The following is a 26,683-nucleotide window of genomic DNA, read 5'->3' as shown; positions in this document are numbered from 1 at the left end:
GAAAAATGAGATGCCATGTGACACACATTCACAAATTATTCATCCGCTTCTGCTTCGCGCTACAGTTTTACAGTTCTGGCTGGCCTACATGCAATTTCTCCCAGTCCAAACTGACCTTTTCCTCAGGTTAAAAGTTTATAAGTGAACTGCCAAAAAACAGCGTAAAAAACACCCAGGAATGAGAGAATGAAGGAAGCTGGCTTGGATGTGCTTCGTATTCGGTTGGATTGAAATAAAATTCCACCATCATCTGTGTTTGTGTGTGATAGAATTTGCAACTTCCTCTCTGTTATTGTTGTTAAGAATGCTGATATGCATTAAGTGGAACTTCGATCTCTGACTGACCTCATGCACTTCCACTAAAGTAAATATGACTGAACTTCCGTCAGATGATTTAACTTTCCACTGAGGACAGAGTGCTTGATGGTAAATAGTGACTAAGAGGTTTGTTTATGTATCTAATTACTCACCGTTACCTTAAACAAACTTCTTTTTTGCATGAAGGATAGGCTAAGGGCAGACAGAGCTAATGGTTTGCACTGAGATGGGAGCACATTTATAAAAGACATGTATATACAACTGAAACCAAATGGTCACATAAATAAGTACATCTCACAGAAGTATTTTAGAGCTGAAGTGTGGGCTAGGGATATGAAAGTACCAACTGATAGCAGTTTTATAGAAAGCAAGAACTCAGTTCAGTGGCTGAGTAATATCTGACTGACATGATCCGAGCTCAAAATCCTCACAGGCAAATTTGGCACATTTAAAATGTGTCAGAGTTCAAAAGCACTGGATGTGCGCTTTAGGTCCTAATACACTAACAATCAGAACTGCCAGCATTTTAATGTCAATGTTATTTATGGCAAATAACAAAAGTTTGGGGTCAATCAGGTTTCTGTTATTGTAAGAAAAACACATATTTGACAAGAAAGCATTGAATTTAGTAACAGCAGATATGTATAATGTTGTAATAATAGAGAGATTTCCATGTAAAACAAAGAGTTTTGAAAACAATCTGAAAATGCAAAAATATTAAGCAGCACAATATTATATATTAATAAGAAATACACTTTTCTTCAGCACAAAGCGGCTCATACAGTATGAATGATTTCTTTTGTGTAATGTGACTTCAGTTTGATATGCAACTGCTTTTTTATTATTTGCAAAGTTTTGCACTAAATTATATTTTAAAATATTATGAATATTTAATTAATGTTGTAAACGTACTAAGATTATGTAGACCAATGCCAAACTTTTTAAACTGTGTATACATTAACTATAAAAAGTGAGTAAATTTGTTGCCTTAAAATTACACTATATGCATAATTCTAACTTTACTTGACAGCTCCAACTTAAAATAGTGAATAAAGCCATTGTAAGTAGGCAACTTGTCTCTTTTAAGGCAATGGGATTAATCATGTTTGAGCAATTCCAGCATTTTGGATGTGACATTTGCAGTAAAAAATCTAAACATAAATTCACAGAGAAAGTATATGTTAACATTATATTGAGACATCTGTTTATATTTTCCAGAACTGACCACAGAGTTAAGGGATCCAAAAAATATCAATCTGCAAGCATTTTTTTATATTTTAAATGAGGAAAATAAACGTGTGTCATGGATATGACCAAAAAAGTTAGCGAGTTTACAGTATACAACATACTTTTTAGAAATTCTGTGAATTAAACTGCACAACCCAAAAGAAACAATGATAATCATAGGGATAAGAGTTGGCTCATAATAAAACAAAACAAAAATTATTTTATTTTATTAATATTTTTGCATTCATGAGAAAAAAGCTTCATTCTGGATGTGACATCTCTCCGTTAGTGATGTGGCTGATGTGAAATTTTCACATGTGTGACTTTGGTAAATCAAATATAATAGTTTGAAAACATTGACAGATACTTTAAGCGTTTGTAAAGTATTGTAAAATACCTGTGAAAACAAAAGAGTGAAAAAGTTTTTTTTTATGGCATGGCTGACATTTGCATGGAATTGCTCATTTAAGTAACAAAATGCTTTTATTACAGTGTAAACAAATACATTAATATAAATGTGTGCATTTATTTAATTTAAACAATTAAATAATATTAAATAACTTTGAAGTAAATAGCACATAATTTTTTTATCAACTAAAGCTGTTTTTGCGACAACAATACACACCTTTGACACCAGTATTTACAAATAATGCATGAGTCATGATGCCGAATCATGATTTACCTTATTATTTTCATACCATATCGCTTCATGCAACAGAATTTATGTAATTATTTTCTTAACTAATCCCAAATACTTTTACTGCACTCCAAAAAAAAGAAACATCTTTTGGCTACAGTGTACTGTTAATACACACAACAGCAAACTGGTCTTTTAGGATGTGTGTCCTGATAAGAGTTGGAATATCCAGACTTTCTGATAAGAGTATCTGGTGTTGTGAAGCAGAGTAACTGTACACCAAAGCCAAAGCTCAGATTAGTTTCGCCTCGTTCGCACACTCCGAAAAAAGGCTACTATGGCAACAGGGAGCTGCGCGGCCCTGCTTAAGGCACGTCAGGAAGAACCCATGGGGCAAAGAGAGCTAGCTGGGACTTGTCTGTGCTAATGAGAACAGCAGCAAGACTTACTATACACACACACAAAGACAACACCCAGTTTACTATATGACTATTATGGCGGTATCAAACCTTCTTGTTGCAACTAACTGCTCAAACTTTTATCACGATATATGATCACAATATTAAGCTATACCACAAAAAAAAAGTTTCTTTTAAATTTTTTTTTTTTTTTTTGTTATTCTACCTGTTAGGATTTTTTTTTTTTTTTTTTTTTTTGCATACAGCAGGCAAAATAAGTATTGAACACCACCATTTTTCACTGAAAAGATATTTTAAAGGTGCTGTTGGCTTGACAGTTTTCTCAAATGTTGGTAACAACCAAATAAATCCATATATGCAAAAAAAAACAAATTAATTACTAAATACTAATTAGGTTAAGTGTAATAAAATGAAATTACGCAGGGAAAAAAAGCATTGAACACATGAAGAAAGGAGCTGTAGAAAGCCCAGACAGCAGCTGAAATCTCTCAGTAATTCTTCAGCAACCCTCTGCCCTTCGGGATTGTAAATGAAAATTAGCTGCTGCAGTCCAACTTCTACATTAGCAGGAGGCTGAAGATGAAGCCAGGGTGGACATTTCACGAAGACAATGATCCAAAACACAGCCAAGGAAACTCTCAAATGCTTTCAGAGTAAGAAAATCAAGCTGTAGAATGGCCCAGCCAATCACCTTACTTGAATTCAATAGGAAATATAAAATAAAGATCAGATTTTATAGACCGGACCCACAAAACCATCCAGATTTTTACACCCTGTCAGTGAAAAACTCAAACCTGAGCAATGGAAAAGCCTTCATTCTCCATATGAGATACATCTTTAAGCTGCCATGACCAAAAAAACCTTTAATATAAATTATTAAACATGTTTCAGTAGTTCAGTACAAATAACTAAATAGAATTAATCTTTAAGTTTGAAACACTATGACTTTATGGTTAAAATCAACTTAAAATCTTATACAGCCACAGTTCTTAAAAACACATTCAAATGGAAATCTTCCAGTCTATTAGGATTACACTTTATGACAATGTTTATGACAAGCACATGTTCTGAACTGTGGTGGCTGGTAATTTTAATATAATCCCATTCCATATTGCTCCATATTGCAAATACTGTGATGTGACGACTAAAATGTATTGTACAGCCCTAATATTGATGTTTTGGATGTTCGTGTCCATATACTGTAGGACAGCATAGCAGACACTTTAATATATCTGATGTCTGATAATTATATTCTTCAAACATGAAAGAGGAAGTGCAAAGACTAAAGCCCTTTCACCACCTTTGATGTTGTTTTATCCTTTAGTGAAAGTTACAGGCACAAAATCTTCAAGTTCTGTGGGAAATATGTGACAACAGCCAATTGTCCTGGTCAAAAACAAACATAATGAAACAGGAAGTGGGATTTCTGGGAAAAAAGGAGCACATTTACACACCCTCCCCAAAAGGAATCGAAGTCTCACTCAATGTACATTCCTCTCAGGAAGTCATTCTTTATTTTGGCAATCTGAGACAACATTTCTGAGGAAAGACCAATGATAATGCAAGTGGTTTTGATAAAACCTTGGTAAAACGAAAGAGACTAAGCACCCGTTTAACTTCCCTACACTGTGATAAGCAGCCAGCTATGAGGAACAGAACACAAATGAAAAGATGCATATCGCCTCAGCTAAAATATCATGCAAAAAAGTTCACCACAACAGCATGGTAGAATAATTATAAAACCATATGCACCCATTTTGAACAGCTACTTCCTGTCATATACAGAGCACTGCTGCGAAACACATAGCTAAAGTTCGACTTTTGATCTTGTTTTTATTAAATTGACTGCTTCAGTTTAAAAATAAAATATATAAATATTGTATTCATAATGATGTTTTCGATTTTAAGCACTGACATGAGCAATGTGTAAAAAAAAATGTGTGGTTGAACAAACACACCAAAACAAAAAGACTTTGACTTGAGAGTAAATCAATCTATATAAATGCTTTTGAAATTTGGTTTGTTGATTATTTTGAGAATAAGTTATAGAGATACTGTCGTCTTCTTACAAACTAGGTCTGGTAGGGTTGTCACGATACTGGAATTTGGTACCAATCGATACTGAAATTTTAAAAATGTCCATTTGCCACTAACATTTGAGCACTGTCTTAAACACCACTGATTTGTTTACGTGCTCAACAGAAATGACTGCGATTGGCCGCTAAGGTCATCAGTTCACCAAACCACAGATATGGGGACACTGGAGCACTTTAAAGCAACGATTCATCAGTGAATGACCTGTCAGACAAATTAGACTAATTATAGACAAATTAGCTGATCGAAGTGACTTTGAAACGCTCTAGTGTCCCTACATCTGTTTTACCAAATTCCAGTATATTGTGACAACTCTAAGGTCTGCCCATATTATACTGAAAACTTATAATTGACAGGATAATAGTATATGCAATATTGTAGAAATGTGTGACATAATTTCTTTTATTTTGTGTGTAAAGTAGGGCTGGGCGATTTGGCAAAAAAAAAATCTAGGTTTTTTTATAAAGTTTGACCGATTCACGATTTCGATTTTTTTTTATTGTGTTACTAGTCTTCTTAAAACATTACAACAACATGACTGAAGTAACATTCTCATTAAAATCAACTCAAACCATCTGGTTAAGGAATATTGTATTTTCAATGGCCATGTCATACAAAAAAAATCGGTCAAGAAGTAAATAAATGTAAAACAAATTCACGAGTTAAATAGTGTTGCTGAAGATTTGAATAAGAAATATTTGTGTAAGGCGAGGCAGTGGCGCAGTAGGTAGTAAGGGTGTCGAAATCGATCGAAATTTATGCTCAATTTCGATTATCGAATCAAAAAATAGAATCGTCGATGCTGCCACGCCCCCAATGTCACGTCAGCTTGGCTTGCCAAGCGGGAAAAACAGGCTTGTTGAAGTGCTTGTTAAACTGTGCAGACGCAGGAGACCCGTTGACAGGGCTTAAACTTTCAGGGCTCGACAATAAGGACTGCCCGATGGCCCGGGGCCAGCGTGCGAGACGCTCGGCTCAGTGTACAGTGCTGCCTTGTTGCGTGCCAGATCGAGCCAGAGCTGCGTGCTGCGACTGCCTGTCAATTGTGTGCAAATACAATCTTACGGTGCTTTCACACATAGACGTTTGTTTCGGAATCTGTCTCGTTTCCCCCGTTAGCGCGGTTTGTTTGGCATATATCCAGCAGTTGCGCTCGCATCCGTGCCAAATCATTCAGTCCGAGATCGCCTAAATGAGACGGTCTCTGCCCTATTAAGCGGATCGATTGTAGTGAGAAAACAAAATGCAACGAACTAACGACCCAGGCTATATCACAGTCTATTATGATTGTGTAATAGCCATATATACGGTTATATGAAGAGAGAATGATGAGCAGGGCGAGATGTCATTCTTACCGGTAAATGCGAAAGTGAAAGCATGCTGAAATATTACCAAGAGCTGTTTATCCAGCCTGATCTCGGTTTATCCGTTAAGAAAATTGACCGAAGTTACTATTTGATAATTTTTTCATGTTTTAATCTTATAATATGTTGTGTTAGGCCAGTTGTTTTGTTCATTCCCGCACTGACAGCTCAAAAGAAAGATCAACATTGATCCGCTTTGCGATCTGATGCAGTCTCGGTTCATCTGCTATATATAACATATGTCTCTCTATAATTTAAGTATTCTAGCCAACGTTTCTTTAATAGATTGATTAATTCAATAGATAGATTTTGGTAATTATGTGTGTAACTTTCCTTTATTCATTTACTGTATGATTTGGTTATGGGTAAAACAAAGACCATGCAGGTCAGGTAGTTTAAACGGTAGGCTACAAATAATTAATTCGTTATTAATTAATTAATTATTCATAATCGAAAATCTATTCGAATCTTGACTTAAGAATTGAAATGTAATCGAATCGAGGATTTGGAGGATCGTGACACCCTTAGTAGGTAGGTTCTGTCACCTCACAGCAAGAAGGTCGCTGGTTCGAACCTCGGCTTGGTTGGCATTTCTGTGTGGAGTTTGCATGTTCTCCCTGCCTTCACGTGGGTTTCCTTCGGGTACTCCGGTTTCCCCCACAGTCTAAAGACATGCGGTACAGGTGAATTGGGTAGGCTAAAATGTCCATAGTGTATGAGTGTGTGTGTGTATGGATGTTTCCCAGAGATGGGTTGCGGCTGGAAGGGCATCTGCTGCGTAAAAACTTGCTGGATAAGTTGGCGGTTCACTCCGCTATGGCGACCCCGGATTAATAAAGGAGTAAGCCGACAAGAAAATTAATGAATGAATGAATATTTGTGTAAATATTGCAGTTGTAGGAATACAGGGGTATTTTTTGCAAGTTTTGCTGAGCCTAGGAAAGATTGGCTGTCAGCTCGGCTTTGGCTTTGTCTTCTTCTGATTGAATGACTGGTTGTTATGCTGCTGCCTTTTCTTAAAAAGATACAGTGGAAGTAAAGGAAAGTAATGGAAACTGTAAAACCTAATGTAACCCAATGTGTGAAGTTGTGGACGTATAGCAGGAGCAAAAACAAGTACCAGATGTGTGTCTAATATAAAATAATATATTTAATCTATTTTTCTTTTTTCCCCCTTTTAAATACCGATCATTTGATGCGCTTTGCTCCACTCTCTGTATTATGCTGCCTGATCTGTCTGGTTTTCAACTAGGTCCGCTAAATGACGTCATGGGGGTGGGTACTTTCATTTTCACTGCTACGGTCCCTCACCTCTACTAGTGTTCAAACCAAAAGATCGGCATGGTTTTTCAAATGGCAGGCTTTTACGTCCTTCATACATGTTGAGATCAAGTTTATCGACTTGATGAGGGAATATGTCTTGACAATCCACACAGGCGTGCAACAAGTAAAATCCTACATGACTTCATGCTTTAACAGGCAGTCAAGCAGGTCGCACACCAGAAGCGCCGCGACACGGTGCGCAAATGACAGTTTAAACTATCACACACGAGACTCGCACATTCGCGTGATAAACATGAAACTAATCAGCTGGCGCTCTGTGGCGCGGCTGAAATATGATCTGCGTCCTGAATCGTGGTGCTGCAGGTCGCCGAGAGGCGCTTCTGGTGTGCTTCCTGCTTCATACAGAGTGAACCAAAGCGCATTGATGCCATTATAATGTATTAATTTTTTATTTTTTTTTAAATCACGATTTCTCAATTTGATTCAAAATTAAATCGTGTGAAAACGTAAATTCGAATTAATCGGGAAAAAATATATATATAGTGTAAAGCATTTGTTTGTTACATGAATAGGTTGTTCATATAAATTTAATCAAATAGATGGGGCCTTCCTATCTTTATTCATCTCACCCAAGTAGGTATGATTATGCTACTGGCTAGCCTGATCTCAAAGGTGAACTAGCAGTAGAGACAAGCAAGAAAAATTACAACAAGAAAAAGAATCAGAATATCTGCCAATGTTTGTTTGTCCAGCTCAACAGTAAGTGTCCCATTTTCCACCACGTTGTTTAAATAGCAAATCCATTTGCGCCACTTTGTGGACTTATAAGTGTTTCAGCCTAGAAAAGATGTGTTAAGGCGCATTGTTGGTCCACCGCTATTTTGAGTAAGTAAAACAGGCTGTGCAATAGACCAGCTGAAAGCAGGCCTAAAGTCCAGCGCAGAGGGCGTTAGCGTGTGTACACACAGGATGTACAGCAATGTGCAAATATCTTTACAAATGAAAAATAATTAAGGAATAAAATATTACAAAAATTGTTACTTTCTACATGAATATAAAAACCACTGCCTTCATGCCTTCTTTACCTCAGGGGGCTATTTTTAGTTTATTTATGACAACTTGCTTTTGTATAATGTTATTCCTATTATTGTTATTTATTATATGCATATTTATATTTTCATTCGTTCATTACTTTTCTTTTCGGCTTAGTCCCTTTATTAATCCGGGGATGCAACAGCAGACTTTCATGCAAGAGGGCACAGGTGTCGATTGTAAATGACGTCACTTGCAGAGGAAGCGCGGTTGCCTGAGAGTGCAAGCGCAAGAGAGCAAGCCTGAAAGTGCAAGTGCAAATCTGCAACCAGTTTCTTATTATGTGTTTGGCTATAACTGAGTTTTCTGACCACACGTCATGATTACTGGTAATTTATATGTTTGCAGGAAAAAAAAAACTGAATTTAGAAATAGTTTTGAAACAAATCTTTGTGCTTAACAAATAAAATAAATATGTAGGCTAATAGATGTCTTCAGTGGAGTGTACAACGCTGTTTTCATATCCACGAAAAAAAAGAGAATGTGAAAGTAAAAGACAACTGGAGGAGGCTCATTCTTCATTCTCGCGCTGCAGATGGTCTGTTTAACTGTTTCTCGCTAGTAAAGCATTCATTTTTTTCACTTACAAAGACCGCCATGTAAATACTGTGCCATGGCGCGACACAACTGACTCTTTAAGGGAATAGGAGATGAGAGATGTTTATTCGCAAAACACACTCATAACTCATTAAGAGAATAAGTACAACCCTGTTAGACCATGCACCAGAGGCAAAGCCTTTTAAATAGCAAAAGTGGATTTTTTATTAGCTTTATTAGTTTTATTTCTGTTGAATCCCAAAGAAGGTATTTTGAAGAAAGCCAAAAACCTGTAATCATTGATGTCTCTAAAGTAGGAAAAACAAATAATAGAAAAGCCAATGGGCACAAGTTTCCAGCTTTCTTCAAAGTATTTTTCTTTTTCCAAGACCTGTGAAGAGATGATGCTAACCATCAAGGGCAACACATACACTTAGGCCCAATCCCAATTCTACCACTTAGCCCTTCCCCTTACCCCTTGTGCCAACTTTCTTTAGTTTGAAGGCGTAGGGCTAAGCAGAAGGGCTCGATAGCCCTCAATTTTTCAGGACCACACTCGAAACCAAGGGATAAGAAAATTTTCCTGAATGCACCAGCCACAATGGTAGCATGGCTGCACACGAAAGTCAGCAGATGCACAAATTTGTATTTTTTGTCATTATCAGGAATTTTTACAACAAACAAGCACATGTTTTAATACATTCATAAAGGCGTTTGTGTTTTACCATCATGCTTTATAAAAAAAAAAAAAAAAAAAAACGCTAAAATACTAAAAAAAAAAAAAAAAAAGTCTAGCAGTCTAAAAAAAGTCTAGTGGCTGAGAAGGACCTCATTGCCACATTATATCATTATGATAACATAATATTGTTGCCTTCAGTGATTTCCTGAAGATAAGCACAAAAAAAAAAAAAAAACGCAAGTGGAATAACTACAGCAGTCAGCGTCGATGATCTCATGAAGCAAGAGATCGCTATGACGTGTGCAGGTGTTGTAGTGCAGTCCCATTTCTTAGGGGTAAATTTGAAGCCCTTTCCCATGGTTTCCGCTACATTCATTCTTCCATGGCGGGGCGCCACGGCAAAATTCATCCTGCCACGGCTACATAACAGCTTCTCATTCAAAACATTATATTTTTTTAATAGCGGGTAATAATCGCATCAAAACATATTAAAGAGTAAGTGAATTATAACAGCGCAAACCTTTCTGTAACCGTAGTAGTGCTGTGCGTCATTTGTGTAACCCATCAAGGTGACGACGTATACCCGTTTCATCCCGTTTCACCCGTTTACTTCAGGACGCATTAATACCGTTCTGTAGGTATTGTAGAATTCATAAATATTCCTAATAAATCTAATAAATGTTGGAGACATACTCGTTACATAAACGCACTAAATCGCACTTTGGCAGTGTTTATTTGAGAGCGCGCAGATCTTCATGTGAAAGCAGCTTATAGTTGAGGGGGCGTGCAAGAAGTTTTGTGCACGAGCAGAGAAAATCTGCGCGCAAGCAAAGAATCCGCATGCTCGTAGGCTATTACATAAATGCGATCTTGACTTCTAATATTGTGCTCACGATATTTGTCATTTGAATTAACGCAACAGGTAGTTGGTAGATCTGTGTAAAATAAAAAAGGCCTGCCGCCACAGCTGGAAAAATCTTAGAGGAAACAATGCTTTCCCATCAAACTCTGTTTCAAGGGCGAATGGGAAGAGGTGCAAAATAGAATTGGGATTGGGCCTTAATACACTTTATTAAAGATGTACACAAACATCACCTACATTATATGCTATGAGACTGCAGGTTAACTATGTCTGTATAACTAACATTTGATTGTAACTTTAACTTAATTTGATTGTAATGCAATAATGTGCACATTTGTAAAGCTGCTTTGATACAATAATCACTGTAAAAGCAGGTGACGTATAAAATACGGTTTTTGGGTCCAAGTTGCTACTCATTTGAATTAAGAAAAAAATTTGCTTATGACCATGACCATATGATTTTTAGTCATATCACACATTACAGTGAATTTTATATAAAATCATGGTGTACACATCAGTCTCTGGAGTTTCTGCATTACAGACACCAGTATTTGAACAATTTATAAAAAAAATTACCATTTTATAGCCGTCGGATATTAGGCATGGACAGGGCCTGACGTTACCTTTTTTAATCACCAGCCACTGTGGTTAGTACACTCAAAAAAAATTATTATTTTTTGCTTGTTCAAACTACTTTATTAATAAGCTGAATTAATACAATTCTTGAGATTTCATTGGGAGAACTTAATTTTTTATGTTCACTCCACATAAATTTATTAAAAGTGTTAAGTTAACTTAATTGATTTGTGTTGGGACAGCATGAATGAATTTTGTGGAACCCTGCATTTTTTACAGTGTAGACTTAAAACATCACAAATTTTGTAGTTGGGAAAGTATATTTACAGTAATATGCATAAATGTGACTTTGGCAAATTACATGATTTCGATTTTGTGTTATGTCCAACATCATTTCCCTTTTTGTGTGTGTTGTGTATGAGCTGCTCAATGTGCATAAGCATTTAGGTTGCATCTCATTGCAAGTTTTTATTTCACATGACTTTTCAGCGCTCAAAATTAAGATTTTACCAAATTTATCTCTGACCACACCAAAAAATAAAAAATAATTTATAGCCACAAAATTTAAATGCGTCAAAACAAGCAAAATATAGCAGTAAAATATTGCATGCTCTTTTAACTCAACAAAACTTTTCTTTAAAAACAAATTAACATTTAAAAAACAACCAGTCATGTATCTAAAATATACACATTAATCAATCCTGGGTAAAGGTCTCAGATCACCAGTTATCTACACTAGATGTGAGATTAATCTCATATTAAAGCAATGTTATTGTAAAAAAATAAAAAATAAAAAAATAAATAAATAATTAAACCATATTAAAAAAAAAATAACTCCATTTCAAAGAGAACCGATCGCAGCAGTTACGTTTCCTCTAGGCACGGTTGCTTCGCACAAGTAAACGTGAGCGTGCATGCTTTTAAACGGTCACGCGCATCACATCACCTGTGTGTGTGAGTGATCATCCTCTCATTTGGTATTCACCTGCATTCTTTTGATTGCCCAAACAGTTTTGTCAGTCCTGCTGCTTCTTATTCTTTGATCACATTTGCACGAATATTGGGCCATCCTTATTGACAAACCCTGCTTTTAAGAAAACTATAACTTCAAAATTATTTTCAACCAGCCAAAGTGACTAGTTGTGGTGGGTGTCTAACCCGCCACAGCTGAAATCTACCCTCATTTGGCAGGTCGGTGGGTTTTAATGTCAAGCCCTGGGCATGGATATATACAGTTGAAGTCAGAATTATTAGCCCACCTGAATTATTAGCCCCCTGTTTATTTTTTCCTCAATTTCTGTTTAATGTAGAGAAGGTTTTTTCAACACATTTCTAAACATAATAGTTTTAATAACACATTTCTAATAACTGATATATTTTATCTTTGCCATGATGACAGTAAATAATATTTTACTAGATATTTTTCAAGACACTTCTATACAGATTAAATTGACATTTAAAAGTTTAACTAGGTTAATTAGGTTAACTAGGCAGTTTAGGGTAATTAGTCAAGTTATTGTATAAAGATAGTTTGTTCTGTAAACTTCCGAAAAAAATATAGCTCAAAGAGGCTAATAATTTTGACCTTAAATTGTGTTTAAAAAAATTTAAAACTGCTTTTATTCTAGCCAAAATAAAATAAATAAGACTTTATCCAGAAGAAAAAATATTATCAGACTTACAGTGAAAATTTCTTTGCTCTGTTAAACATCATTTGGGAAATATAAAAAACCAAATAAATAAATAAAAATCAAAGGGAGGCTAATAATTCTGACTTTAACTGTATAAACATTGCGATTGTGATCTTCGAAAGTATTACATCACTTTGTAAATGTTTATTATTAGCATTTGTTGAGTTTCCCTACAGTTTGATAGAGCAATTGGACATGGAAGCTGCTTCGCGTGAGGTCACACTTAACAAGTGTATACAAATAAACTAGAATTGAATTGATTTGAATTGTGTTTAACACAACAAAGAATGCCAAATCAGTTTTAAATACAAGAAGGATGAGTAAATGACAAAATTACATTTTTAATCTAAAGAATGTGGTAAACACTTTTAAACAGTGTTTCCAACACTTCAAATAATCAGAAAGCATGATTTGCTCTTACCTGTTTGCCTGTGCTTTGATTCGTTGAGTTTGCAGATATACTGAGGGATTGGCTTTTTGTTACAGCCGCCCCTGTGGATGCTCTTCTGGGTTGAGTTGCCTTGCTCTTTTCCTCTGCGGTGGGACTGCCATTATCTACAGTTTCATGCTCATCCTGAAGAACCGCATCCCACGGGTCTTTAGCTTTCCCAGACTCCTCAATAAAAGGACAGCTTGAAACAGCAGGTGTCTCCTCGACCTCCACCTCCTTGCGCTTGTTGAGAGGGTCCAAGTCCAGCCATTCAAATCGGCTGATGTTAGGAGGTTCTGAGGGCAGAGGTAGGGGCTCCAGAGACTTGACACTTGCCGATTCGGTTTCCATGCTAGAGGACCTGCCGTTCTTCAAGTATTCCGAAGTGCTGGCAATCTTGTCAAACAGCTTGGCCATCTCTGGGGTGACGGCAGGCTGCGAGTAGACCAGAGCAGCAGGTGGTTGGATGGGAGTAAAGGAGAGAAAGGGGGTCGGTGGAATAAATGGAGACATTGCTGGACTAAAGCCATTCTGGAAAGAGCAAGGAGGCTTGGCGAATGGAGCAGAGGGGAAGATGGGAGTCTGTGCATGCGTTGGAGTGGGTGTCCAGTGGAACGAAGAGGGGTTGAAGGCATGTCCGCCAGGATATGATGCGCTGAGATTGCAACCTAGCAAAGAGGAAGGTCTTGTCATTTTGTTTGCACCAAAACTGTCATCCAGAAGCAGCTTTTCCAGCTCCTCCTTTGTCAGGTTCTCCAAATCGATGTCCTCAAAGTTGTCTTTTTGCTCCTTCTTCTGTGTTTCTGATTCGCAGAATACAATAAGGTCTTTCTCTGGCCGGCTGCTGGATGTTTGCGCTGTTGGATTGGGAAGGGGATTAACAGAAGAGGCTGTGACTGGGAGTGTGTGCCTTTTCTCGCGCTTAATTTTATCGAAGGCCTCTACCTCCATGCGTAAAGCCTCTTCCTTCCCCACAATTCCTTTTGGCCGGACCACCCCCGGAGAGGCTGGCCTGTCAAACTTAAACCCATTGCCACTGGATATGTGGGCCATGGTGTCAGCTCTGCCTTGCGATGTACATGAGGAGACCACTGGGTTCTGATGGGAACTTTACAACAGGTGCCTATGAGAGAAAATTGAGAGAACATTACACTTCAGTTTCAAAAAGCAAAAGATGCATTGCATGGTCTGTGCCAATTATAATGCACTGGTAAAGCTACTTTTAATGGCAGTAGTCAATAGACTCTATACTGTGTCGCTCTGGGCTATTTTTAACAATCAATTATCCTGTTCACAATAGTGTGGACACAAATATGAGCCATCACTCACGGTAATGGACTTAGTCCATTATGCAGCAACACTAGCACAGCATTTTGTCCCAAATCAAACAAATGAATCTTTTTCGACATGAGATTAATACAACCACACATTTTCCATTAGGCAAAAGCTGATTCTGCAACTACTCAGACTTGAATAAAAGATGAGGATCAAAGGAGATCTTCCATACTGCAATCTGATGATCATAAGATTGGGATTTCTGACAAAAGCATCCTTAAAATTTTGGAAATGAAAAACAAATCCATTATGGAAACAAAACATCATCAGGAAATTATAATTTAGCTTAAGCGACTAGCGAGGGTGCGTCAAACTCTGGTTTTAATGGATGAATGGCAGGCACTTACAAGCACATACCAGACATTTCCTTGTGCCCTGCAGGCCAGAGACATGCCAGCTTGCAATTAAAACAGAACCAATTAGGTGCAAACTCAAGACTCAAAACTTTCATTCCTTGTTCAAATCTTCACTGATTATGTGCTAAAACACAAATAAAATCGGGCAGGATTTACATTGTGTGTGACAGTGATGATTTGTGGAGTGACAGAAATAAAAACAGATGTGTTTCTGAGAATCGAGACAAGAAAGAATTTGTTATTTAGCGATGTTATGCAAAATGTAATACAACGGGTTGTTGATGTATAAAATAATAAATCTTTTAATATTTAATGTATTAATGAATAGTTCAGCTCATATATATTTGCAATAATGAAAGTGTTATAATTTATTGGGGAAAAAAGATTGTTTTAAGCAATATGTTCTTTTACAAAATATTAAAGAACTGGCATCACTTTCATAGCAATACTTATGCAATGAGGTCAAAAGTGTGTTTACAGAGTGTTTTACAACATCTCTAAACACAATTCAGCCAATCATAAACAGTTCATTTTATAATAACGAACTTAACTGATATACGATTGCATGTAAACATTTATTAGGACACTATGGTTTCTGTCATGTGGAAATGAAAGAGTCACAGAATACCTTCATAAAGACAATATTTGAATATGAAGTAGCATACGTGTCCATGTGAATGAGCTTCCTTATTTACTGCTTGCTTTAAGAAATACTACAGCCAAATTACCCCCTCTTGTCTCCCCAACTTCAGCACACGACAATTCCAAACATTATTAATTCTGAGTGCGTTACACAGGTGAGCGGGCTTGAAACCACCTGTAGAAAAAACACACTTTCATCTCTCTGACACTTTAACCGAGACGTGCACCAGGTTTTAATCACTCCATATGTAAAAAAAAAAAACATTTGGAAGTGTGCTTTACACAGGTGAGTGGGCTTGGCAAACCACCTGTAGTTAAAAAAAAACTTCCCTTTCTAGCTCAAGCACTAAATTCTCTGAGTACAAACAGTCCCTTAGTATTTACTGTATACTTCTTATGTGTATTGCCTCTTCATGTTCAATCACTGCACGCCTCCTCAATTGAAAAAAATCTCCATAACAACCTGTCCAAATAAAAGTGTCAATTATTTTGATCAAATTATGACCAAAAATTAAATGTGTTCCTAAAACTGTAATTTTAACACTATATTAATTATAATAATAGCCAATAAAACTAGTAATACTTCTTATATAAATCAATAACAGTTATATGAAATCTAGAATAAAATAAAGCATATTTAATTGGACCTTAATCTGGCAACTTTAAATGCTGTTGATACAATATGAATTTATTTATATTTATATTTATTTATATAACTGTCCATTGATTAATATTAGCAGATGTGATATAATAATAATAAATAAATTTCTGCATGATTGCTCGACTAATAGGTTGAATATCATTGGTAAACATGTAGTAATATAACTTGAGTATGGTATTTAATTATTTATAAAATAGATATTTATTGCATTTCCTGCTATAATAATAAAATCCTTATTTACCATACACTGTAAAAATCACTCATAAAGCAATAAAAGATTTGGGTTATACAGTCCAGCCCAAACACAGATATTCCAAGAACAACATACCACACACAAAGTCAAACTACATTGGAAATTGGTCAATCTGCTTCCCAAAGACATTCGTGCTGCCAAGTCTGACCATCAATACACTGCTGAGGTCATTGTGCACAGTGAGGAATTTAGCATGCAAGCCAGAGGGGTTGGTCTCCTCAGAACATTGTTCACAGTAGAGACCAGGCATGTTTTATCAGTATGGCATCCAATAAGATGATCATATTTCTCATTTTATGAATTTTTACAACTTCAGGCCAAATGTTTGAGTATAAAGAATGTAGAAATATATATATATATATATATATATATATATATATATATATTGCTAAATTAAAAAAAATTTAATTACAAATTATTTTAAAAAAATAGTATTACTGTAAGCAATATATTTTTGATACAATGAAATAAACAAGAGAGAATAATAGGGCTACATGATATTGTAAAATTCTAATATTGCTATATTTAATTTTTGTGCAATAAATATTGCAATATGAATACTGTTTCAGAAGATGGTTTGAATAGCTCTATTTGATGGTTTTCTGGGGAATCTAGCAGTATTCGGTTACATAAATTGAATAATCACAATGCAAAAAAAAAAAAAAATCCTTTTCTTATTTTGTTTTGTCTTGTTTCTAGTAGGCATGGGACAATAACTGTTTTCAAGGTATATTACCACGGTTTGGAAAAGTCAAGGTTTTAAAACCACCCAAATTTTCTGCTATACCGTTCCTAAGTTATGTGTAAGATTTTTTTATTTATGTTTTTTTTGTTTGTTTTTGTGGACAACAATATCTCCAGCAGAAAAGATATCCAAAGTTTCATTTGAACTAATTAGCCAGACTATTACTGGTCCAAAATATTTTAAATGTTTCTCAAATAAAAATATATGGTTTAAAGGGGGGAAAAATGTTTACAAGTCTAAAATTTATTCTTTTTAAGTCACAAGTAATCAAAATACAGTAAAACCATGATATTTTTATCCAAGGTTATCATACTGTAAGAACCCATACCAGCCCATAGTTTCTAGTCCAAATATCAGAAAAATTCTTAGTCCAAGTAAAAACTTTGTCAGAAGAAAAAAAAAAAAAAGTAAAAATTAAGAGATTTTGCTTGTTTTAAGGAAATTATCTGCCAGTGATGTATGAGAAATAATTTTGTTTCATCTTTGAAAGAAGGTATTTGGACTAGAAATAAGACAAAAATTCTAAGTACGAAATATTTTTGCATAAATTATATAAAGTCCATATAAATACCGTGATTAAATACAATTCATTTTAAATGTAGCTCCTGGTCACCTATAATTCTGACTGGACAGTGCATATCTTTGCGATGTGACTATTGCAAATGAGCACATTGCAATATTGATGGCAAAACTATTTTGTGCAGCCCTAGAGTATTTGTAATGGTAGACACTTTATTTTGTTGATCTGTTTTTCTTTTGTAACCCTTTAACTTCCTCTAAAAAAAAGAAAAAAAAACATTTTCTTTGGTTAAATTGTGATCATGACACCACTCATTCTTTAGTTTTATGTTTTAATGAAATCCTATGAACAAAAGGTGCCATGTTAAAGGATTAAGATGATTATAACAGATCAAATGGTTGAAAGATGTGGAGTGTAACACCTAGTCACTCATTCTATGTTTTTTCATATTAGAAGTATAAAAATGACAAACCTTTGCAGTTAAAATCTCATGGGAACGGTTCTCAACCCCAAGGCCAAATGCCTGACTGCACACTTGAAATAATGACAAACATCACTTATCTGTGCATTCAAAAACCCGGGGAAGAACTTTTTACGTGTTGTGCTGTCAAACCATATCTGAAGTAAACAAATATGTTTTTGTACTTCACAATAAAATGATTCATCAAGCTTCTGTGCAACTGTTCAAAGTACAGAAGTCACGCTCTAGACACAAATGAATAACTAGATATAATGCATATGGCTTTCAAATAACACAGTGCATCACTTTTAAGCACTAAACAGAATGCACAATTCGAGAAAAAAAACTGTGTTGTTGGTTTCTGATGCTTTTCTAAGCACTTGCAAAACATGTCAAGAGAAGACAAACTGTTCCCAAGATGGTAACAATGATCAGAGGGGAAAATGAATGAGAAATTACAGAAACACACCACTCGTATTATGTCAAACCTGTCATTACTCATGTCCTGTTTACAATAAACATAATATAGTGAGTTTACGTGACAGAAAACAATTGGAGGACAGAGGTTTCATCCAGCTAGCATACCCAAGGCACATGATTCATGCATATTACTACAATGACGCAACATTGCAGGAAAAAAACTATTACATGCCATCATTTTCGAGGGAAGTTATCCAAAAACAAGCCATACTTGCTGAATCAACACATTTTGCAATTTCAGTTGTCTGGCAAAAGTTAAAAACAAGACAAAACCTGCTACTCTAGTCAGCGACCACAATTAAACTGACTCAAAAGACACACATAAGAGCTTTTATCCCAATGAAAAGCATGCCAATATTGAAATTATTACACATAACATCAACTATGCTATTTCAGCTTTGAAGAAAGAAAATATGCTTTAATAAAAGACCACAATATACAGTGCTCAGCATATACGAGTAGTAGTACACCCCACACAAATCAATATTTTAAACGAGTATCTTCTATAGGAAGCTATACAATATTGTATGCATACAGTATACATTAGATTAGTCAGATCTAAAGCCAAATCCAACAAAATAATTTACAATAACGGTCCAAAAATGTACATATCAGGGAAAAATATTAATCAAAAATGTAAAAAAAAAAAAAAAAAAAAAAGTAAAATTCAAGTGAAACAAAAAAAAATTATAGAATTCTTATAGTTTGTGATTGCAATAGTTTGCCTGGATTAAAATGTATCATCTTTCTATTTCTAAATATGTTTGGTGATGGTTTGGTGGTTTAATAAATATAGCTTGCTAATAAATCTGTTTTGTTCAAATGCATCATAATATATGACCTATATTAATTTGAAAATGGATAAAAATATTTATTTACAAAATTGGATGGTACAAATTTATGTTGAGCACAGTATATGTGCAAAAAAATGCACTAAACATTCTTGCATAAATAGTTAGAATTAAATTTTTATTTCAATACAGCGAATGGCTCACTACTGACAATATTTGTATTAGAATTAATAATAAATCCTACTTTATACAGAAGAGTTACAGGCTTCACACTGTTGCGAAAGGGGTTAGTGAAGGTGCAGCAGGAACTTGAGTTTCTTCATTTACTTTCATTAACTTGTTTTGAAATGTTGCATTGAGTAACGTTACTGTTAATGAGGCATTAGTTGAAATGCTCGATTAAAATTGCCAAAACAGAAATGCAACAAAAACGTACCTTAATAGCTACTCACTAATAAATAAAGGCAAATGCGGTTTAAAAGGCATTTAAGAGAAATAAAAGTTGATTTACAAAATGCAGTAAAATATAGATAACTTAGCCAAAGAAGCCAAGTTACCACAACCCCATCTTTTAATCTGCCAATATTAACATTTCTTCACAAATACTGGTGTCAGCTCAAACAATAATCTCAAAAGACATCCCAGAAGACAAAGTCTCAACACTTACGCGAAATATCTCCCGTAAAAAGTTGTTTTCGAAACTTTTAGGCACTGTTTGTGCAAATGTTTCGGCATTTCGGCGCACTGAACGCGCCAACAAAAAGTGAAAACCCAAGCCGAAGAAAAACAAACAGAAGAACTACTCAGACAAACACAACATACTGTACTTCCGGTACACGGACGAGCAGAGCCGATGGATAAACTTAACCGCGTAGAAAGAGTTTGCGTGTGAATAAAGTACGATTCCCACCTTCAGACTCTCCGATCTTTGACGCTGGACATTTTCCTCCAGCTGGAAAATTTGCTCATGTAGTCGTAGACGCAAACGTCAGTTCCTGCTGAAGATCAGAGATGAAAGATCACGAAGAAACAGCGACACCTAGAGGCCAGAAAAGTCATGACGGTTCTTTGGTTTCTGAACTAAACTGTGTAAACTACAATAGAGCGTCGATGCCATCTGCTGTTAAAAATGTTTAGGGTTTAAACGTTTAAACTTGTAGGCTACGCATGCTTGCGTGCTCCTCCATCCGAGCAATTCTGCCATTTTGAGCATTTTGCACTTTTTTAATAGTAAAAACTTTGGATGAAAACAGCATCAGGAGGTTTTATTACACTTTTATTACACTGAAGCATATGCTACAGCCCTCATAGATCTCTCTTTTAAAATAATGTTTTTAAAAGAAAAGCTTTTAAAAACATTACATGATGCTTTTCTACAGGATGCTTTACATTAATATATTTCTGCAAATAGATTAGATTAGTCACAGTTCACAGTTCATAGATTAGGCCTACACCTTCTTGCTGTGCGACAGTACTTCCTACTGCGCCACTGCTTCGCCCAGGGGGAATTAATACAAATTTAATAAACAAAACAATAATGAGAACTATAAAAATATAAAATTTTTGTAGTTGTATTTTTTAATAACTAGCGTAATTAGATTTTAAATACATTATGTTTCCTACAGATGTTCGGAGATTAAACTCTTATTTTATTTCTATTAATAAAAAAATATATAATAAATAAATAAATAAATAAATAAACAAACAAACATATATATATATATATATATAAGGAGGGTGTATTAATTTATGCTTAGTACTGTACTAAGATATATAATAAGATATATAATAAGCTATATTTTTTTCAAGTCTACAGAACAAGCCATCATTATATAATAACTTGCCTAATTACCCTAACCTGCCTAGTTAACCTAATTAACCTAGTTAAGCCTTTAAATGTCACTTTAAGCTGTATAAAAGTGTCTTGAAAAATATCTAGTAAAATATCATTTACTGTCATCATGGCAAAAATAAAACAATTTATTTATTAGAAATTAGTTAATAAAACTGTTTAGAAATGAGTTGAAAAAATTTCTCTGTTAAACATAAATAAGGGGGAAAAAGTAACAGGGGGGCTAATAATTAAACTATATTAGCATGTGTGTGCGTGTGTGTGAATAATAGTTTTGATTAAATGAAAGATCATCAAATAAACAAATCAAGATACTGAATTACTGTCATACTCTAAAAAGAATGTTGTAGCCAACTAAGATTTTAAAATACAAATATGATGTTTTTTCATATTTGAATCAATATTTTTCAAAGATTTTTTACAACAGGTAGGCTAGTTTTCTTAAATCTAAACTGCAAAGTTGTCAAAGCAGTATACGTTCAGAATTCTATGAACACACAAAAGCACACTGTAATCCCGAATAAGTTGACAAAACTCAAAAAATTTGAGGTAATCAGTTACGTCAAATTTTTTAAGTTATGAAATTATCTATTTTAAGTAAACAGAAACATTAAGTTTTGAGTTTGTTGTACTCATGCAAGACACTTCACCTAACTTAAAATACCCAAGTTACTCAGCTTATACGTTTTAATTGCAATTAACTTAATTGTTTTAATTTTTCCAAACTTTAAATACTTAGTCACCCAGCTCATACATTTTAATACCAATTAACTTAATTGCTTTAATTTCTTTCAACTTTAAATACTTAAATCACCCAGCTCATACATTTTAATAGCAATTAACTTATTTTGAATTATTTATCTCACCTTTACATACTTAGTCACCCAGCTCATACATTTTGATAGCATTTTTTAAAATTAACTTCTCCATCGTCAGTTTCACAATTAAAATTAGCCATTATTTTAATCTTTAAACCCCATAAATCTGTCAAAATAAATCTGTAATTTAAAACACACAGACAATACCATTTTAGACATTTATTGTTAAAGAAAAAATGTCCAACAGTACTTTCAAATTTGTCTCCTATGCAATTACAAATGTCTTAAAACGATAAAAACTATTAGACATAGAGATTGAAAATGAACACTATTCTGAAATTAATAAAAATTACCCACAATGTGAATATGATATCAGACATAAGAGCCTCAAGAAAAAACAACTATAAGTTTGATAAAATTTAATAATACATTAATAAGTGTAAAACTTACTCTTAAGGCATTCGTTAAAAAAAATAATAAGTGCACATTCTGTGAAGTGACTCGTTTAGTGTAAACTACACAGAAACTGTATGTATATATATATATATATATATATATATATATATATATATATATATATATCGTTGAAGTCAGAATTATTCGCCCCCATTTATTTTTCCCCCAATTTCTGTTTAACGGAGCGCAGATTATATACATATATATATATATATACATATATATATATACATATATATATACATACATATATATATATATATACATATATATATATATATATATACATATACATATACATATACATATATATATATATATATATATATATATATATATATATATATATATATATATAGTAGCGAGGCAGAGGGAAAACAGCGACACAGTTGGATAAGTTTACAGACAAGTCCCCGGAGGGTGCTTTATTTACAACGTGAATGGGGTGTAAACGGTGCTCTTCTTCAAGGTGAGGTGCTCTGGTGCTCCGGGAAGTAAGTGAAGGACAGTGAGTAGTCGGATGTGGGATCATCACGAACTGGAGTCTGCTGTGGAGAGACAGAGAGACAAGCGTTAGCGCATGGAGTCATTGGGTGAATGAAGCTCATCTTCTCTTGCGTGGGCTTGGTTTATATGCCTCTCCACTTGATGACGTCCAGCTGTGAACGATCCTGTGTTGATGATGGTCCAGCTGGGTTGAATTAGCGACCAGGGCGACGTGGCATGTGTGCGCTCGTTACAATATATATATATATATATATATTCAGTCTTGGTTGAACTATGATTCTGTCATTTACTTATTCCAAACCTGTTTGAGTTTCTTTCTTCTGTTGAAAAAAAAAAAAAAGCTGAGACCTGTAACCACCGATTTCCACAGTATTTGTTTTCCTATTAGAAAGTCAGTGGTTACAGGTTGTCAGCTTTACTTAACTTTTGTGTTCAACAGAAGCAAGAAATTCAAGCAGGTTTGGGATAAGTGAAGAGTTAGTAAATGACAGAATTTTACATTTGGACAAACTATCCCTATATATAATAAAATGCATACTTACCAATTAAAGGTAAATAAATGTTTTGAAGTTACTACCCCAGAGACAGTCTTTATTAAGTTAAAAAAAAAAAAAAAGCTCTACATCAACTCATTCTTTAAGGTTTCCATGCTACGAGACTTTTTATTTTCCATCATCCATGCTAAGCAAAACTTTTTGCACAAGTTCAAAGTCCTTTACTATATATTATGTGAAGAGCATACATTAATCCATACAAGACAAGAAAGGTCTGGAAGTGTGCTGTGGGTGGTGTCCAATTCATTCTTCAGGACAACAGAGACCCTCAGTGAATGCAGGGCCAATAAAGCATCTTCAGTCAGCAGGATTATCAATCTAAAAACATAATTCAAGGATATTAATGTAAGGACAGTATCAAAATGACTAAGCCAATATTATATGATTCATCAACTATTCTTGATTACAAATATGTTAAGTAAAAGTTTTCAAAACTTTCATCTTTTCATTAAACATGCCTAATTGTGAAAAGAATGAATGAAGTCTTACCATGGTGTTCCTAAAGAATCTTAAGTCACGCTCACGCAGCAAGACCAAAAGACCTCTGATAACAGTAGTCCGTCATGAACTGACATCATTCAGTTCCTGGAAATCAAGAATCAATTTTTTAAAAATTAAAAAAAAAATAATAATTCAAATTATATTTTAATGTATACTTTAACACGTGACCCCAAAAATACCTGCTCATCATAAACCTTTAAAAGATTAGCCAGGGTATCTGCTGTCTTGCCAGTTTTGGATGCTGTTTGCCTTAAAATTGTCATCAAATGAAATAGGTGGTGGTCCAGTTTTGCAAAGAATTTGTGGGGAAAATTCTCATTTGTAACATGTTGGTACTCTGCAAACAGCAAAAAGAAACAAGAGAGAATTTCATAAAACAAACCCACACCACAAAATATACAATTCTAGAAAAAATGTATTAATATTATTATTATGTTTCATTTACTTATCTATTTTTTACCTCAGATGAAAATCAGGTGTTGATCAGATGTTGAAAGCAGGATCTTCATGTTGTAAACTGAACTCAAGGTCTAGCTGAAGTTTCATTTTCCTTGCTGCAAAAGTATCATTGATAAATACACTGTAATATTTATTTTATCTGGATATGCCAGGCATAGTAGTACAAAATAAATATATTTTACCCACCTTTCACATGCCTCCATTTAAGAACCTATCTGTAGTCAGCAACACCCGACCTTCAATTCTGTATGTACACAAAGTCACAGTGTCATTTAGCTGAGAGTGGAAGTAGTACAATTGCCTGATGTCTAACGTTAACCTCCAAAACGGTTAACAATAGAGCTGATTATCATGTTAGTTGCTTTAATTCGATGAACACAGATTTAAACAGTATTGAAATTTCTAAAACTGAATAGGACGACAAAGAAATTTAAGGCCTGATTTTAAAAGCTAGAAATAACAAAACTTACCTTATTGTCTAATGATGTAAAAATATATAGACTAAAATATTTATATTTTTAAGATATAAATATATTTTAAGCTACAAAATTTGCACATCAGAAAACTGTCTTCTTTACCACGTCTTGAATATTTTGTTTTGTTATTATTTTATTTAATAACATAATTTTGTATTAATGTGTTATAGATATGCATACTTTGTTTTTTAGGCTGTTTATATTCTCTCCAGAGTAGACATTTTAAAAAATAGATTGAAAAAAAAAAAACTTTTATCATACCTTTAAAATACATTTGACCTAAATGACATTTAAACTCACTTAACTGATCGCATTAATCAGGTAATCATTGATATGCAGAGATGTCGTCTTAAGCGCTAGGAAATATTAAGTGTTGATCAGTGCTGGTGATTGAGGTAAAGTTAGTTTTATATTTACACATTCAGACTTTCTCCTTAATAATATAATTTCAGAAAGGTAATTTTTGCATATTCTAAATGGTGAAATCATATTAGCAGCCAATGACTTTCAAAGTACAACATTGTTCAGTCAAAAAAAATAGTGCATTTAGTGTAATGTTGTTTTCATGTCATACTTGCATGTGATTTCAGAACGAATAGACAAAGTACCATGGTAAACAATTTATGGAGCGAGTCACAAGTTGTTACTAAATGAATGTATGAATATAAAACCAACTTTACCTCAATGTGGTAGTGTAAAATGAAGCTCTGCTCTGTACCTGCTCAGGGGAGGAGCGCAGCTTAAATGTTCTCCGTCAGGCTATCCTCATACATGGATCAGCAAGCAACAAGCTGCGTGTGACAGAGTTAAGTTTTGAGACTACGTTTTTGCGCGTCATCAGAAAATACCGTTAAGTGTTTAGGCGGAGATCATTTGAGTTATGATTAACGTTACGTTTCTTGCGCCTTTCGTTTCCGAAGTGCCTACAGATCGCGAAGATAATACCACATTCACAGACTGGATGGAGTTCAGCGCAGCGCCATGACATGCGGTTGTGAGAGCGCGCGTCTCCATGACAACTTCAGCACAGGCTGAGAAAAGGCATACTCGCGCCAAGATTTAAATTTTTTTGAAAAATTTATCACACTCTGTTAAAATTCAGAGTTAACACATTACAACTAACGCTAACATTGCACTGATTCTAACTTTTTAAACAGTAATGTTAACGTTAGTTAGCAACAAGTGAGGCTAAACATGTTTTCTGTAATGTACGACATGTAAACGCACCCTGATTAACTCTACATTACATTGAACTGTTACTGTGATTATATTAATTAAAACATACATTTAATATTTCTTGGATTTGTAAATATTTTACTTACTGTAGTGTGAAGCGAGGCCGATCCGCCATCTTGAAAAAAACGAATGAAGCATGAGCACGTACGTGAACCTGGATGACGTCAGACGCAAAATCACTAGGCTGACAGAATTTGAGTTAATGAAACTTTAAAGAGACATTTTGTATAAATTAAACCCAGCAGAATTGTTCACCTTACTTGAAAGATTAAATTTTTACAAACTCAAAAATAAGAAAAAGTTCTAAATACTCATCAAGGTTAATTAAGATAAACGAATTTTAATGATTTAAGTTAATAGAACTCAACTCA

The 26,683-nt window shown here is 34.5% G+C and overlaps 1 protein-coding gene and 1 long non-coding RNA gene across 12 annotated transcripts in view; both read right to left on the bottom strand.

The window, feature by feature from the left end:
* The window catches only part of pik3c2a (phosphatidylinositol-4-phosphate 3-kinase, catalytic subunit type 2 alpha), a 72,112-nt gene extending 51,719 nt beyond the window's left edge, over positions 1–20,393 (bottom strand). For 2 of the 4 annotated variants that reach the window (XM_068214908.2, XM_073930347.1), the window contains exons 1-2: positions 20,121–20,393; positions 13,202–14,333 (exon numbers count right to left, since the gene is read on the bottom strand). In XM_068214908.2, coding sequence (XP_068071009.1) covers positions 13,202–14,263 — 1,062 coding nt within the window. In that variant the 5' untranslated portion in view covers positions 14,264–14,333; positions 20,121–20,393. The remainder of the gene's footprint in view (positions 1–13,201; positions 14,334–20,120) is intronic. The other 2 variants (XM_021467822.3, XM_073930346.1) reach the window with 1 other exon arrangement.
* Positions 20,394–22,973: 2,580 nt separating this feature from the next.
* On the bottom strand, positions 22,974–26,443 carry LOC137488287 (uncharacterized). Of its 8 annotated transcripts, none has more exons than XR_012394345.1 (8): positions 26,399–26,443; positions 25,795–25,867; positions 24,787–24,844; positions 24,602–24,695; positions 24,321–24,478; positions 24,130–24,225; positions 23,829–23,958; positions 22,974–23,127 (listed from the first exon to the last, which is right to left on the bottom strand). It is a non-coding gene; the product is annotated as an uncharacterized lncRNA (long non-coding RNA). The 8 variants fall into 8 exon arrangements; XR_012394346.1 differs by having other exon boundaries at positions 23,841–23,958; XR_011007272.2 differs by lacking the exon at positions 25,795–25,867.
* Positions 26,444–26,683: the final 240 nt, after the last annotated feature.

This window comes from Danio rerio, chromosome 18 (genome assembly GCF_049306965.1).
Source record: "Danio rerio strain Tuebingen ecotype United States chromosome 18, GRCz12tu, whole genome shotgun sequence".
NCBI lineage: Eukaryota > Metazoa > Chordata > Actinopteri > Cypriniformes > Danionidae > Danio > Danio rerio.
The sequence above is the reverse complement of the archived record's forward strand: the minus strand, read 5'-3'. Positions and strand labels throughout refer to the sequence as shown.